Raw genomic sequence first — 18,235 nt, forward strand, 5'->3', positions numbered from 1 at the left:
CTCTGTATCTACTGAACTAATTTTGAAAATTCTTTTACCACCAAAAAGCCGCATTATTTGTGAATGTGCTAGGATATAATATATCCCCGTATTCTCTCTGGAACGGGAACTACGCGGGTGAAACCGCGAGGCGTCGTCCAGTTCACAATACAATCGACTTATCTTTCGTTACAGAAAGCCAACCAGTGGGAAGGTCTGCATCAACGGTCGGCTCCGCAACGAAAAGATGTTTAGACGGCGCTCCTGTTACATCTTCCAAGACGACCAGGTCCACGACATGCTCACCATCCAAGAGTCCCTCTCCATTGCCGCTGAGCTGAAGCTAGGAAACCATGTCAGCAGTAGCCAAAAACGTAGAAGAGTATGTATTCTTGTCATCATCATTGTCAGGTTCAGGCCTCCCTCCTTATAGGAGAGGGGATATGGAGCTTAGACCCAACACGCTGCTCCAATGCCGGTTTTTTTTATTATTTACATGTTAGCATTTGATTAGAATCTCACCTGATGGTAAGTAATGATGCAATCTATGATGGAAGCGGGCTAACTTGTTAGGAGGTAGATGAAAATCCACACACCGTTCCGTCTCTACACGACATCGTACCGGAACGCTAAATCGCGGGGCGGTATGTCTTTGTCGTTAGGATGGTAATTAGGTACGACCGAAGCCTCCCACCTGGACGTGAACCAATTAAGTAAACAATCGGCCCAAAAATGAGGTATCATCATCATCATCACAACTCATACTCGGCTCACTGCTGAGCTTGAATCTCATCTCAGAATGAGAGGGGTTAGGCCAAAAGTTCACCACGCTGGCCCAATGCGGATTGGCAGACTTCACACACGCAGAGAAATAAGGAAATTCTCTGGTACGCAGGTTTCCTTACGATGATTTTGCTTTACCGTTTGAGACCCGTGATATTTAATTTCCTAAAATGCACACAACTGAAAAGTTAGAGGTTCATGCCCCGGACCGGATTCGAACCTGCGCCCTTCGAATCGAGGGCAAAGGTATTCACTTCGGTATTTTAAAAACAGCATTAATTGTTTATCCCGCATATCATTTTATTACATCTATTATAATTATTTTATTCATATATGCATAGAACTGTAATTTATTAAGCGTGAAAATAAACGTTCAACTTAACATTGCTCATGCAAAAACAGCTGTAATTATGTATTTTTTCAGATAGGTACATAAGACCGAAGTTATAATGTTATAATGTTTATTAGGCTTAATTACGAAACCTGTTCCTACTGAAACTATTTTCCGCAACTGGCGTTACCAATATCTTTAAGTAATATATTCTTCGTCGTCCTCATCATCATCATAATTAACAGCCGACGGACGTCCACTGCTTGACATAGCCTTTTGCATGGACTTCCAATCACAACGGTCTCGAGACACCAGCATCCAACAGCTCCCTACTACCCGCTCTATGTCAGTCCACCTTCAATAATCTTCTCTAAACATCATAATTCTTGAATTTGAATCTTCTCAAGAGGAATAAAAATGAAAAATCGTAATTTAAGTTTTCTTAATTTATTAATCAATTCACCAATAACTTACAAAAACTTAAAATACGATTTTTAATTGATTTTTTATCAAAATTTCATGTAAACTTCATCCCCGCACTCAGATTCAAAAGTTTCGAAAAGATTTTTAGGGGCTATTTGCAAAGCTCGTTTTCAAATATAAAAAAAATCGAAATTTAAAAAATAGGTAAATACCAAAACTATTCAATTGGTATGTTAACGTTTTTTTAAAAGGTTTTCAAATAAATATTAAACCTGTTGTTTTTCATAAGTTGTATAACGGCATTAATTAATTTAAATTAGTATTTTTTCTCGCAAGTTTTTATACGATTTTATTAAAGTTGGTCCTACCAAGGTTAAGCTGCCTAAGATTTTGGAGTTTAGACTTGTTATTCTCAGTTATTATTATTTTATTTGTTCTTTTTTAATCCACATGGCACATTTCCTCATCTCCTTCATCAATATGATGATAACAAGAGTCTAAATTCTCTTTTCAGGTAGAAGAAATAATAAGTTCGCTAGGAGTGTGTCAAGCGCGAAACACGAGAGCAGGCAGCCTGTCAGGGGGTCAGAAGAAACGGCTGGCCATCGGGCTCGAGCTGGTCAGCGATCCACCTGTCATGTTCCTAGATGAACCTACTAGGTATAGCACTTCATAATTATTTGGATTTGGACATTTTTATAGTCATACTCAATGATAATTTTATACTACAGATCGGCTACGTCCTTACCAAATCACCGCAAAGAGTGATCGGAATAATAGGCTACAACACTGAGCACACGCATGCACAATTTTGAATATATAGTTCTTACCCTTATGGAGCACACAACTCGACATTGTAGACAATATTTGGGTATTATTCGTTGTTGACCACAACTAAGATTGACTATATATTTCCTCTTTTGAGCGCCTCATTTTTCATGCGATAGTATCACATCTAACAGTATTTAATATCATTGGTCATACTAGCTAAACCGGCAAACGTTGTTTTGGCTTATAAATATTGAGTGGACCGGGTGGTCCATTTTTTATACGGATAAGTGATAAGTTAAGTGATAAGGGCTTATCACTTAATCGTATAAGTCAAAGTTAAAGTTCATTTATTTCCAAGGTTCCAAGCACTTTTGAAACGTCAAATAATAATTCGTAGAGAACTTAAAATTAAAGTGACGAGGGTTTCCAACGTGCCTTGGTCCGAGAAAAGCCCGCAGCAAACTCAGACAGGGTTTATTTAAAAAATAACAACTACTTGTTGTCAGACCTACCGAATATAGGTAGGTATGAAATCAAAATTTAAAGTTTCAAAAGAGTGAGACAACTAACATTGTGACACGAGAATTTTATATAGATATAAGACATAGTTGACGGAAAAAAACAAGGTGTCCACTTTCTATTAAGTGGAAAATCAACCCATGACAACTCCTTGCAACGAACTCCTTGCGTCGAAGCGAAATCCTCGCTCTTTCGTGTTGTCGGTATTCCGTCCTCCGTCCTCGGTATACAATCTGTATTATCTGGTATCTAGTTATCTTCTAGTAGACGCTTAGATGTATAGTCAGCTCCAATATAATATAGGAAGTCCGTTTAGCTTTCAATGTAGGTAAGGTATACAGACAACCGATAGACAGGCGCGTTAGTGTGTAAAACTGTTTGTCTAAAGTGATAAGTGTTAACACTCCTTCACACAAACGCTCTTGGTCTCCTAGCCAAGTGGTACGTCGATTCTCTTTTGTACGATCGCTAGCGCTTCGAAAACTAGAAAAATGTATGGGAATGACAGATCTTGATCACGTGACCTGTCGATAGCAAATGTCATTACCAAACATCTTTCCAGTTTTAGAAGAATTAGAAATTTTAATCTAGCGTTAGTAATCGTAGAAAGAGAATGGGCGTGCCACTTGGCTAGAGGGGCTGTTCTCTTTTTCGTCTTCTCGGAATAGTAAGTACTGCTCATATAAAATCGCAATACTCATGCACGTATTTCATCCATGGATTGACAGGTGATAATATCATCCAGCAGTCGTGCCTAGATGTCGTGTTGTATGATTAAATTAATACATGTAAATGGTAAATCTCTGTAGCGAATAAATGCCAATACTACTTGTATTCTATTCATTGTCTTTGGTATCTAACAACAAAGAAATTATCATAATAGTGCCCTAGAGCCACTACGTCATAGACTACAGCTGAATGCACTAAAAGAGCACTGACATAAAACAAAGCTCATGATTCATTGCGGTTACACACTTTTACGGTATCAACTGCAACATTGTGTTATATATTTAATACCTAAACAATTTGTCGTTGACACCCTTTTACAATATTTACAATGTGAGAGCAAAGGTGACAGTAGTTTACACTATCTAACGAAAAGCAATGTTTTGTATTGCCGTTTGTCAGTAGTTTACACTATCTAACGAAAAGCAATGTTTTGTATTACCGTTTGTTTTCACTGTTCGATTAAAATAACAAATGACTAATGATATATATGATTTAAATAACAGATTTAACTTCATTGTCTCAAGTTACATTTTTCTTATGTTCATTTATCTTGGGGTTCGTAGTAGAGCTATTTCAGAGAGCTTTGGGGTCCTTATTTCTGCTGTCATAACAAAATAATTTCAGATTCATATGGATCTTGAAAAATTACAAGCCTCTTGTACCCTTACACCTTTTCCTCAGATTTTCATAATCAGGGTTACACTTACAGCGTAACGTATTGGAAATTAATCCGAACCGTGGACCTGCTAACTTCCAAAGTCGTTTAATCTCATAATTGGCTATCGTAGGTACTTACGTACCTATGGTAGGAGCATAGGCTAACCCTAATCGGCCCAGCCGGGGATCGAACCCAGCACCTCCATCTTTAAAAATCCACCGCGCATACTACTGAGCCAAATCCGCGTAGTTCCAATGTAGGGCATGCTAATAACGAATACTCTCTCGGAGTTCCGTATATTATGGTGAGAGGTTTCCCTTGACTGAATCCCTCCTTGTTACTAGCTACAACTTTATAAACATTAGCTCCTTCATTTTAAACCGCATAGCACATTATACAATACATATATTAACGACTAGCTGACGCCGCGCGGTTTCACCCGCGTGGTTCCCGTTCCCGTACGGATATGGGGATAATATATAGCCTATAGCCTTCGTCGGTAAATGGGCTATCTAACTCTGAAAGAATTTTTCAAATCGGACCAGTAGTTCCTGAAATTAGCGCGTTCAATCAAACAAACAAACAAACAAACTCTTTAGCTTTATAATATTAGTATAGATATAGTATCTACGATACTGTATTGCACTTTAAATAAGAACGCAGTCAATCGCTACAGCAAAATATGTATAGAACAAAGCACAGATTATCATTGATATACCTAGTATCCAAGATAATAAAGTGCTAATATATAAATGCATAAATACTCTGCGCAAATACTTAGATAGTAATTACAAAAATACACAGCTTGTTTTTATGATTCTGTATATTCGTCTACTAACGTCACAATGGATATAATTTGACCGTCAAACAAAATGTGGATAGCATAGCAACTACCGAATCTAAAGTCAAACAAAGATACGAACTTTGACTCTTAGTCATCGCTATCAGACCTCTTTGCAATTCACAAATCACTGTGATAGATATAATTAACCACATAACTAAGGCTTATAGTACATAAAATCTTATCAGGCATTGACTTGGAATTGACTAAAGCAATGAAAATTATCAGTTCTTTATTACCCTATTTCACTGGAATCGTCGTCTCATGATATTTTAAATATGTCATATTATATAATTGTACAAACAAATGTTTCAAGGTCCACTTTGCTTCCATTTAAAACAATTACTTAATTAACAAACTTTTTTACTCCTTTATGTTAAAATGGGATTTTTTGTTAGCTTTCCCACGGATTACCGGAAAATACTTTATTAAAGGCTTTTATGTACTTTAAAGTTTTATCTCAAGGTTTTTTTATTTATATATTTTTTATTTATATTTTTTCTTCGATCTGCATCTTAATTTAATTTTGTAATAAAGGATGGATTTAATTGCTATTATCATATTTTTTATTGCTCCTTCAAGCTCTCTGTACTAAGAGAGGGGAATCGAACAGAAACAGTCTTATGCCTGTCGTCATCAACTCATATTCGGCTCACTGCTGAGCTCGAGTCTCCTCTCAGAATGAGAGGGGTTAGGCCAGTAGTCCACCACGCTGGCCCAATGCGGATTGGCAGACTTTACGCACGCAGAGAATGAAGATAATTCTCTGGTATGCAGGTTTCCTCACGATGTGTTCCTTCACCGATCGAGACACGTGATATTTAATTTCTTAAAATGCACACAACTGAAAAGTTGGAGGTGCATGCCCCGGACCGGATTCGAACTCATACCCTCCTGAATCGGAGGCAGAGGTCATATCCACTGGGCTATCACTGCTCTGTCTTATGCCTAGCTTAAAGGTAAAGGGGCCAAACTCAACACCAAATCACGACTAGGTCCTAGAATATTGATCAACGGGAACTTTTAAAAATTACGATTTTTTTTAAAAGAGCTTTTTTAACCTTTTGAGTTTCTTGCCGGCTCTTCTCAGCAGAACCTGCCTTAAGAACTGGTAGTCTTTAGAAATGGTCAAGATATTTTTTTTTTATTTCTTTACAAATTAGCTCTTACTTTAAGATGGAAGCGGGCTAATTTGTTAGGAGGAGGATGAAAATCCACTTTTGGTTTTTACACAACATCGTACCGGAACGCTAAATCGCTTGTCGGTAACTAGCCGCTGCCGAAGCCTCCCACCAGCAAGACCTGGGCCAATTAAGAAAATCTCAATCGGCCCGGCTGGGGATCGAACCCAGAACCGTTTTGTAAATCCACCGCGCAAACCACTGCGCCACGGAGGCCGTCAAAAGAAGATTTTAATGATATAAAATCGTTGGAGGAATGAGCAACTTTGCCTCAAAATGATTTTATTAATCCGCTATTCTGCAGTCCTTTTATAGTTCTAAACAATCTACTTTTTACAGTTTCACAGTTTATTTGATACGTTTACTAAATAACTGTAACAGTTAATGACGGTAATCGTTCAGATCAATGAATAATGAGATTGCTTACCTTAAAAAATATATAAAATAGTCGATAAATCTAAATGTTGACAGAGAATCTTGCACTTTTGCTGTTACAAACAATGAATAATAAACCCTTTGTTTATTTAAAAGGGTTACAACACAGAAGTGTTACAATAATTCCTTTAATCGATTGTCTTAATTTCGATGAAACCTTGAACTTGTATTGTTAAAGCAAGCAATGAGACCGTTAGGTAGACACTTTTGAGAAACTTAAAATGATGAGTGACGAGAAATTATTCATTATCAATATCAGTATCAGCCATTTTTTAATAGCCTACTACAGGGCAAGGCACCCTTATTCTTCATCTTCTTGCCTGGGCCTTTTCCGCACTGGGCCTCCCTCCTTATGGAGAGGGGATATGGAGCTGAGACTACCACACTGCTCTAATATGAATTGGCGGAATTGGGGTGATAATGGTAAATGAACTACTATCAGATATTGATGGTAAAAACCGGGACCGATGGATTGATATACTCTCGCGTCTTTTACCAACTCTTCTTGTCTAGTCTTGGAATAAAGAAAAACTCAGTAGATGTATTAATGGTATTGGAAATTGCAAAGAATACCTAATTAATGACTAAAATATTTTGCAATTTGTTTGGAATAAAAAGAAAAAAAAAGTGTTCAATGGTTTTTTAAATGGTGTGAAAATAAATGACTAGTCTGCCATCTTAAATATGCCGCCATGTTGGATTTAGAATGACGTCACTAAGTTAAACATGTGTTGCCATCCAAATTGAACAAGTATACAATATTTCAGCTTAATTGGTTAAATCTGCTTTAAAATTGCAAGATTTCACCCGAATAAATAAACATACATACATAGGTATAGCCCAATGGATATGACTGATATCCCAGTGAATATGACCTCTGCCTACCAATTCCGGAGGGTGTAGGTTCGAATCCGGTCCGGGGCATGCTCCTCCAACTTTTCAGTTGTGTGCATTTTAAGAAATTAAATATCACGTTTTTTTTTTTTTATTCTTTACAAGTTAGCCCTTGACTACAATCTCACCTGAAGGTAAGTGATGATGCAGTCTAAGATGGAAGCGGGCTAATTCGTTAGGAGGAGGATGAAAATCCACACCCCTTTCGGTTTCTACACGGCATCGTACCGGAACGCTAAAAAACGTGTCTCAAACGGTGAAAGAAAACATCGTGAGGAAACCTGCACGCCAGAGAATTTCTTAATTCTCTGTGTGACGTCTGCCAATCCGCATTGGACCAGCATGGTGGACTATTGGCCTAATCCCTCTCATTCTGAGAGGAGACTTGAGCTCAGCAGTGAGCCGTATATTCGTTGATAACGACGACATACATAGGTATATACATGCATTGCAAATTAAACAAAAGCTTATAATTTAACTTTCTCGTTTCAGTGGGCTGGACTCGTCGATATCGAAGCAGCTGATATACCTCTTGCATCTGTTAGCACGCCAGGGGCGGACGGTGGTGATCACCATGCACCAGCCTTCGGCCCTGGTGTTGCACATGGTGGACAAGCTGTTCTGTGTGGCGAGCGGACGGTGCGCCTACATGGGCTCGGTCCCTCAGCTGCTGCCTTACTTGGAGCAGTTACACCTCATCTGTCCGCCTTATCACAATGCTGTAGATTTTTGTTAGTATACATTATTGAATATTTTATAATTAATCTGCCTTACATAACTATGGAGGCCGTGATAGCCTAGTGGATGTTTGGTTGCATGCATTTTAAGAAATTAAATATCACGTGTCTCAAACGGTGAAGGAAAACATCGTGAGGAAACCTGCATACTGGAGAATTTTCTTAATGCTCTGCGTGTGTGAAGTATGCCAATCCGCATTGGGCCAGCGTGGTGGACTATTGGCCTAACCCCTCTCATTCTGAGAAGAGACTCGAGCTCAGCAGTGAGCCGAATATGGGTTGATAATGATGATGATGAGAGTATGTAACTACTTAACTATAAATTTCAATGAAGCTAGTTAGTATAGTATAGTTTCGTTCCCATGAAGTTAGAATGCATCAGCGAGATGCCATACATCGTGTCAATTAATTATGTATCTCTCGTTAGGGGATGCTGCGTAGAGATTGCTCATTGCAATAAAGCTGCCTTTTCATGCTAATTCTTACTTTCAATTATTCATTTTAAAATTTTCATTTTCTTTTGTGTGCAATGAAGTATTTCTTCTTCTTTGTCTCGGTGTACGATTCAAAACATTTGTCACTATAATATTTTTGATCGATCGCCTAACATTGAACCGATGGTAGGGTCTTTACAAATAGTCAAATATGACGTTGAAATAGCCTACTTGAAACAAATTAATTAAGTTTTTGACTTTTTTTTAATTTGGATTTTTCAACGAAATGACATAATTAATCATTGAAATAATAATATTCACTGCCACTTAATGTAAAATGACGTTGTCAACGTCATTTTGTTGACATAATCTTGTTATTAAACAAGTATCATATTTATATTTTTAAAAATATAAATATGATGAACGTCATTTCGTTGATATAACCATGTTAGATGAACAAAACAAACATACAATGAAAAACGATGTTGTCTCTCATATCAATCATCAATAATAATAATATGCTCCCGACCGACTTTTCGGTCACGGCGGCTGATCTCATGGTGAGATTAACCATGTACGCAGGAGATATTATAGTGCACAAGTGTATGCGCAAGCACAGGTGCACTCTCTCTTCCCTCACTCTCGAAACCCGATGAGACGGCAGACCGACACGACCGGTGAAAGATTAGGCGCAGGACCGACGGCTTTACGTGCTCTCCGAGGCACGGGGGTGTACTAACACCGCCAACTTCCTAACTCCAGGCTGCTATTAAGATTTTCCTTGTAAGAAAAATCCCAATTTGTTTTTGTTGGCCTGACCCGGGATTCGAACCCTGGACCTCATTGACCGTAGCTGAACCAGCTTACCACGGGACCAATGAGGCAATCATCAATACTCAATATACGTCAATCATTTACTGAGATACATACCTAATTGACCGGCAGATTATTATAATAATGAATCAGATTCAACGACTTTACTCGTATATTACGCTCATTGTTGTGACACTAAACCTCAAGGCAAGAGAATGTACCATTTGTCAAGGTTTCTGTTATTAGTCATTACTTAGGGCAGGTAATGTATTCTGCAGCAAAAAAATCTCACCGTTATGGAGTACTTTCGGTTACAAAGTATCGGAAATTTTTATTTTTATTTATATCTATATTGACAGAGAGGCAAGGTTTGTGGTATTGTAGAGAGTAATCTAAGTGAAACCACGAGGCATCGGCTAGTTTTATATGGGGCCATAGCAGTGCCCCGTTAATATAAGATTTTCCTATAAGAAAATTATATAAGCTACTATCTGATCCTGCAAATGATGTTCTGCTATTCGAATTTGTTTTATACAAAAGTTCTTAAATAAAGATTTAAATTGAAAAATGGGATGTCGAGTTAAGAGGATAAAATTATACGTTATAGGAGTGAACCAGAAGGACCGTGACACGGGGATTTTATACATTATATTATATTTGAAACAGAATTAAAAATGAAACCTTTTGTGGACAACCAAGAGGCAGTCCTGTCTGTTAATGAAAGGCTCGACATTCAATCAAGTTCAATGTATAAAATATGAAAAAGATAATCACAGTTTTTATACCGGCGGCCTTTGGCCAATTGAATAACCATCGACTAAAAAACTCGTTTGCAACTGAATGTCTTCATAGATAGTTTTACAAGATGAATGATAAATAATTAATAATCAATATTTTTATTTCAGTTCTAGAAGTATGTGCGGAGAATGAACAAAGACTAGTGCAATGTTCGCAAAATGGAATAAGCGAACAATGGACACAAAATATACCCAATGAGACTGATAGGAAATTATTAGGTAAATACGAAGCATTATTAAATTAATCACGACAAGCGAGTTGTCGCTTGAGGCAAGATCAAAACGATGTGATGATGATAATAAATAAAACAAAACAACTCCTTTATTTGCTACAAATTGGCACCCTTGAATTTAAATATAGTACAGTTAGCCTATAATGCGCAGCACAACATAATCTCGATACGAAAGAAAGACATATCAAGCAATAGCGGCAGAATGGAAAATATCTCTCTCTCTTTCGTTGTAATAAGACAAAAGAGAGCGATGTCATGTATTTCGTCGCTATTCATCGACATTACTTTGTCTATCTCTCGTCTTTAAATATGGCGTGATGCGCATCGTAGGACTAAAGGACTTGTAAAATTGAAAAATCATCCAATATTCGAACCTCCTAAGTTTAGAACTTTAGAGGATGTGGTTAATGCTTTCAGGTTTAACCCATACTTACAAAACTAATTTATTGTTTTGTAATGTTACCAAAATTCCTTTTTCTGTATTTTTCTGATATCATCCCTATTCTTTTCAGAATATAAAAGAAGTAAATCTGAAGAAGTATATTTGACGTCATTACCTACCCCCAAAGAAAATCCAACTCGTAAAATTTTGCTATCCCTAAAAAGCACATATCCTACTTCACCTTGGAAGCAGTTCCTTGTTTTGACTTCGAGAGCGTTATTGGTAAGTTCTTACGTTATTCAAATTGGTAAACTATTACCATATCTATATCGAACCACAGGACCAATATTCTTGCAACTCTTTTCATCAGGAACATAAATACTAGGTATATTATTTGAATATAACGGCGTTTCAAGACTTTCGTAAGTTCAAATAATACGAAATAATGTTGCAAATGAGCATTGTTTTCAAATTTATTAGTGGGATATTACGATATCCTCATCCTATTATTTAAGTAAGGTCAACAAAATATATCAATCTTTTCCATTCACTTCTGTAATCATTTATTCTTTTACATTGTAAAATTTACATAAATGTCCTCTTTCACACGTTCCAACCTTTCTTTTTATTGGCCTTCCTTTCCTCTTGTGTTTCCAATTTTATATAACTAACATGCTTCCACATCACATGTCCATACCAAGTTGGGGTATTATTTGGGAAATAATAATGTAATAATTGGGAAAATATGTTATTCATTTATTATCACAATCTAAAGATTAAAGGGTGATCATGCTAACTGCGTAAAGGCTTAACATTTATTGTTTTCTTTTAGTCAATCTGGCGCAACCCGTCTTTCACGATAATGATGACCGGTATACACTGCTTCATGGCCTTGTTTGTCGGATTTCTATTCTACAATATCGGCGCAGACGCAAAATACGTACGAGACAACTACAATTTCCTCTACTTCGGCCTTATGTTTCTTATGTTCACCTCATTTAGTGCAGTTACTATAAGTTGTGAGTATTTTTAAATTATATTAAAATATCTTAAAAGCATAAAATAGAATATGGCAATGGGCGGGGCACATAGTGCGAAGAGCCGATGGACGTTGAGGTCCCAAAGTGCTGGAATTGCGACCCCGCACTAGTAAGCGCAGTGTTGCCCGACCCCCCACCAGGTGGACTGACGACATCAAGCGAGTCGCAGGGATTCGCTGGATGCAGGTGGCTCAATATCGTGATGTTTGGAAGTCCCTACAAAAGGCCTATGTCCTGCAGTGGACGTCCATCGGCTGATATGATGATGATGATGATGATGATGATGATGATGATGATGATGATAAAGATGATGATGATGATGATGATAAAATAGAAAACTGTTTCGTTATTTTTTACAATCAATATCAAATAAGAAATGTTCCGTTATTTCTTTTGTGTTCATTTTCTATTCAGCGTCAGTAATATGTATCTTAAATTATCAATTTTCGTAGATTGTTTGTCTGGTCAGTCTGTCTAGCTAAGTTTAATATTTTCCTTTAGTTCCAGAACAAATCCCAGTTACAAGAAGAGAACACTTCAATCGATGGTACAGTACCGGAGCGTACTACGTATCGACATTAGTGTCTTCTTTGCCGAGGCAAGCAGTGTGCACTATCTTGTTCTCTTGCATCACATATTGGCTGACGGGGCAACCGTGGGAATACATGAGATTTCTTATATTCTGCTGCACTCTGTTACTTGTGTCCTTCGTGTCTCTGTGCGTTGGACTTTGTAACGGGTCCATGTTTAATGTGAAGGTGAGAGAGATTCAATTACTATCGAAAAAATATAAACTATGCTTTTGTTTGTTATTCTCAAAATATATACCCGAGTATTTTAACTACTGTTATCGCCGCGTTGCAACGGCTTGCAGTACAGACGGCTTCAATGTGCTCATGGCGTTCGAGCCGTCCACGTCTCTTGTTGTGTTTTTCTTTATGGGTTACTTGTGATAGGCGGGACAGTGACTTGAGTGGATAAAGGGGAGTGTTTGCTAATAGTCAAAGGATCCTTTAACCCTACACACAACGTTCACAAGTGTGTGACTTCACTCAAGGTCATTCTCTGCCATTCTAGGGTCTTATTTTGGTTACAGTTTGATTTGTTAATTAAGTTATTCTGACAAATGTTGTGAATCTTAACCTTTGTTCGACATTAGTTTTCTTATTTTTGTAATCTCTTCTGAATCCGCTAAACCTGCATAAAATCTTTTTCAAAAAGAAGTTTATCCGATTTCATAAAACACAAAAATATTAAAAAAGGAAAAAATATCATTGTATCTATTCGCTGTTCAGTTTGAAGGTGGCGCACATACAAATAGGTAAAGTCATAGTAATTTAAGCTTTAATTAAATAAATAGAAAGTCTATTCCTTTAACAAAATTATTTTTTATTTTTGCACCGCCTTGAGACTGTTTAAACTTTCAAGTTTTAAATGTTTTAATTTTAACTTACTAACTAGTAACATTTATGTTTTCAGAATGGCGTTGTCTTCGGTCCGCTCATCATCATGCCGTTTACAGTATTCTCCGGCTTCTTTCTCAGATACAGCGATGCGCCGTATTTTCTGCGATGGCTCTTTCAAGTATCATTTATGAAGCATGGACTAGTTGGATTAGTCATATCCATCTTCGGACTCAATCGAGCAAGGCTTACGTGTTCAGATATATACTGTCACTACTCGCGTCCTTCCCAATTTATAAAGGACAATGATATGTCAGGAGAAAAATTTTCGTTATCCGTGATATCCCTTCTTGCCATAGGATTTGTGTTCATCGCGTGTGCCTACGTAGTTTTAAAAATAAGGTTGAAATGTAAATGGTAATATTGGTAAAATGTGATTCGACACTGTGATTCAGACATTTTTCAGATGTTATTGTGGTATAAGTGTTTTTGGATATGGACAATTTTTTAGAGTTCAGGGTAGAATGATATTTGTACAACTAGGTATATAAACAATAAATATAAGAAGCGATACCAAATTAAGTTATAAATAATATATTAAGATAGATCATAATAATATAATATTCATTATAACATTCCGATTTTGTGTAAAAACCTGTCACAATATTGTATTGTGCGTACCTATGTATTTATATGTACATATACATACATATATACTTTAGTGACTTTATACAAAACTTTGCTGAACTTTTTGTACAACTTTGAATAGTCGTAAAGTTTTTTATATCTTGTATAATCTTTAGTACCACAAGAATCTCAATAATGAGGTAGGTACTTAACATACGCTTTAAAAGGTGCTTTTGAATTTTACAAATGCATTGTATCGCACAAATCATCACAAATACCAAATAGTTCGCTAGATATACCTAATCTAGGCTTGGCATTGTTAAATCGGTAAGTTTCTATAATTTACTGCTCAATTTCATTGCATTTAAGTTACAGTTGATCTAGTATATTATAATGTAAAGAATTCCATTATAGTTCTAGATATAACAACATTTATTTCCGCAAGTTTCGTCAATGTCTCAACCAATTGCACCTTTTACTACTTTAGCTTCTGCTTTAATTTCCTTAAGCAATGTAAGCAGCTCGGGTTCGACTTAATAGTCCTCATTTCTAATTTCGTAAGATATTTTCTACATAAGTTGTTTAGACTTTGACTAAATACTTGTTTTCCATCACCATCCATCCAAGCGACCCTGGAATATTTGTGTATTAGATTGAATTTTAAAGCTTCTTAGCCACAGGTTCTAGTCGAACTATTTAGGACTACAATACTACGGATACAATTCGAACTGCACTTCACTTTTTCTGCAATTCTGAAGTTCATATAATACCTATTATATCTGTCACTAGTGCCATTAGTCAATTAAGTATCTCGGGTTACGATTCAAAACACGAGGCACTACTGCGTTTTTCATCTTATTTTTGTTTTTGCGATCATCTAATATGCTTTTTCAACAAAAATACTTTCACAGCGTCAATTTACATCAAGTGGCAATGTTTTTTTTTTGTTTTTACGATCATCTACCATGATTATTATTCAACGGAACTATTTTATTAACGGGTTTTCGTTAAAACAGCAAAAACAAAAATGCGATGAAAATACTAGTACCTCATGTTTTACTTCGTACACCGAAATACATAAATAACTTGGAGGTGAACTTGGGTGCTTGGATTTTGTACTATTTGTCGTTTCCAAGCGGGCACTTTTTAATCCATTTATATATTCCATGGTTTTACTTTTATAGCCTTTATACAAACATTCTAAAGATTTTTATTTCACACGAAACTATTGCGGAAACAAAAGTTGTAAGCACTAACAGTGGGTACTTTAATCATATTCTTTATGTATATTTAGGGACATAATGTACATATTATATTATATATTATAAGCACTTTAAAGTTCACTCAGTTCGCGGCAAAGAAATAACACGTCAAACAGCTTTGTGACTCAGACTTAAACGCATAATTTAGATACCAAGAGATTAAAGAAAACTTATGGCAGCGTTAACTGTAGGTACAGGAACCTCATACGCTCGAATTCCTTTAACTGAGATAAATGTCAGCTTTAATGAAGGCCATACTTATAATAAAAATAATGTAACTTTGTCTGCCCGTTTGTTATGTCTAAACCGCTGAACCGATGTTGGTATGACCTTGGGAAAAATATTCTTTCTTCGAACTACCCTCGGAAACTGCTCACCGAATTTTTCAGAAGTACTTTGAATTTTGTCTGCATCAAAAAAGGCAATAACTAGTATCTATATTTAAATAAAACATATTTCCAAGAACAACTAGTCCCACTAGATTATCCGTCTGTCTATTATTTGTTTAAAATAGAATTTTTTTTGACAAAGAAATTATAAACAGAGTAACTTGTGAAAATCAGAATGCAGATATGCTACAATATGTCCTCTGTGATAACTGATCTCTTGCTAATATACTCAGAGGCACTATTACCCGCTCACTTTAATAAACTCGCGTCATATTAAAGTGGGCGGATAATTGTGCCTCTGAGTATAGTTTGAAATGTTTTGAAATGCTTATAACAATGTTGTGATTCAGTGATATGCACTGTGGCTAAATAGATGTAATACTAGTACGTGGCTTTGATAACCGGTGGTGGATATTTACGGAATTTTTTAATTTCTAAACGAAATTCGAGTTTTCGGTAAAAAATTATAACGTTAAATTATTGTATATGGCATGAGATAAAGTAGTTAGAGTATGAAACGGTGCATACACTTGGTATAAATACTAGTGTCTCTATTACAAAAATCACTTCGTTCGTTTTATAAAACTTGTATTATCCTATTATGGAACCTTTTGAAGAAGATAATTGTCATTTCGTTACCAATTTTACAATCCATTCGTGTCATATTTATTTGCGTAATTTTGATTAGCCGAATGTAAAACAGTTTTCTACATATTTAAAAATAAAAAAACACACAAAAAAGATAGGTAAATTATATGGAACATTATAGTGACAAAAATCATATGAAATTGTATCAGTGTGGAAGGATTTCAGGTAGTTTATAGCATTTTTTTGTTATTTATGTTATGTATAAGTGGTGTTTGTAGCAAATTATAATATCAATTGTTACATGAATTTTCTTTTTATTTTCTTCTACTTATAAGTCATCATCATCATCGCCATCTTATAATTGAAAAACATTATATCTGGATTAACACATAGGCTTTGTTTTTTTTTATTCTTTACAAGTTAGCCCTTGACTACAATCTCACCTGATGGTAAGTGATGATGCAGTCTAAGATGAAAGCGGGCTAACTTGTTAGGAGTAGGATGAAAATCCACACCTCTTTCGGTTTCTACACGACATAGTACCGGAATGCTAAATCGCTTGATGGTACGTCTTTGTTGGTAGGGTGGTAACTAGCCACGGCCGAAGCCTCTCACCAGCCAAGCACGTTTCATCCCGAAAAAATCCATAGTTCCCTCATGGTTTTGTTTGTGCAAGATGAAATTTCAAGCGATTGGAGTCGCAAGCGTACGCAATTTTTTCATTTAACAAAAATTGCATGTTATTTTGTGTTTTACCTACTGACCCTGCGAAAAGTAGGTATAAAGGTTTATAATAGTCATGATATACATTCTTAATAATACATAATTACAAAAAGAACTGGAACAGTCTTGTTGTAATAACAAGTTCATGATAAAAATAGGTTATCAGTATGGATAGTGCTGTTATTTTCAATAGCTGTTTAGTTGAATTTAAAATTACGAAATATATTTATTGTCTATAACTCTGTCGTCGTCGTCGTCATCAACCCATTATTCGGCTCACTGCTGAGCTCGAGTCTTCTCAGATGAGAGGGTTTTAGGGCAATAGTCCACCACGCTGGCCCAATGCGAATTGGCAGACTTCACACACGCAGAGAATTAAGATAATTCTCTGCTATGTAGGTTTCCTCACGATGTTTTCCTTCACCGATTGAGACACGTGATATTTAATTTCTTAAAATGCACACAACTGAAAAGTTGGAGGTGCATGCCCCGGACCGGATTCGAACCCACACCCTCCGGAATCGGAGGCAGAGATAAGGTAAGTAAGATAACTCTGTAGGTGTACCTAAATAAAATAATACTTGATGTTTTTATTTATTTAAACAGTAAGCAAGAAAGTCACTTTCTTCTATACAAAATTCTTAAAAACTGACAAAAAAAAATACGACAATACAATGGAAATATTTAAGCTGCTCCATTATTTATTTTTTTATTAAATAATTAGAGCCGTGATAGCTCAGTGGACCTCTGCCTCCGATTCCGGAGGATGAAGGTTCGAATCCGGTCCAACTTTTCAGTTGTGTGCATTTTAAGAAATTAAATATCACGTGTGTAAAACGGTGAAGGAAAAACATCGTGAGGAAACCTGCATACCAGGTACATACATAATAATACTTACATAATAAACCTATATATTTATTACCTGACATTCCGAAAGTTATATTAGGTTTAGTATAGTGTATGCTAAACCTAATTGAAAGAAATTAATTTTGAGCTTTGAGTTTGAATAATATAATATAAAGGGAATAGGATAATAATACAACACATGCATACCTAGGGCTGACAAGAAAAATTAATAAATTTTGGATGAATTTACAGAAAAATTAAATGATGAAATATCAAATATATTTTCTTTTATATTTATTCAAAATCACAAAAATAATTAGAATTCACACTTGCTATTTTTTATAGTATTTTGTTGAATATTGCATTTTTTTATTGTAGGTTAATTAAACCAGTCTAAAACTGATATTATTGTTAGAT

General features: G+C 35.9%; 1 protein-coding gene across 2 annotated transcripts in view; it reads left to right on the forward strand.

The window, feature by feature from the left end:
* LOC112044586 (ATP-binding cassette subfamily G member 4) overlaps positions 1–16,555 on the forward strand; it is a 47,861-nt gene extending 31,306 nt beyond the window's left edge. For both annotated transcript variants that reach the window (XM_024080468.2, XM_024080476.2), the window contains exons 3-10: positions 175–361; positions 2,031–2,176; positions 8,037–8,275; positions 10,434–10,544; positions 11,071–11,222; positions 11,773–11,959; positions 12,482–12,738; positions 13,460–16,555. In XM_024080468.2, coding sequence (XP_023936236.1) covers positions 175–361; positions 2,031–2,176; positions 8,037–8,275; positions 10,434–10,544; positions 11,071–11,222; positions 11,773–11,959; positions 12,482–12,738; positions 13,460–13,804 — 1,624 coding nt within the window. In that variant the 3' untranslated portion in view covers positions 13,805–16,555. The remainder of the gene's footprint in view (positions 1–174; positions 362–2,030; positions 2,177–8,036; positions 8,276–10,433; positions 10,545–11,070; positions 11,223–11,772; positions 11,960–12,481; positions 12,739–13,459) is intronic.
* The last annotated feature ends 1,680 nt before the right edge of the window (positions 16,556–18,235 follow it).

Source organism: Bicyclus anynana, chromosome 9, assembly GCF_947172395.1.
Source record: "Bicyclus anynana chromosome 9, ilBicAnyn1.1, whole genome shotgun sequence".
NCBI classification, from domain to species: domain Eukaryota; kingdom Metazoa; phylum Arthropoda; class Insecta; order Lepidoptera; family Nymphalidae; genus Bicyclus; species Bicyclus anynana.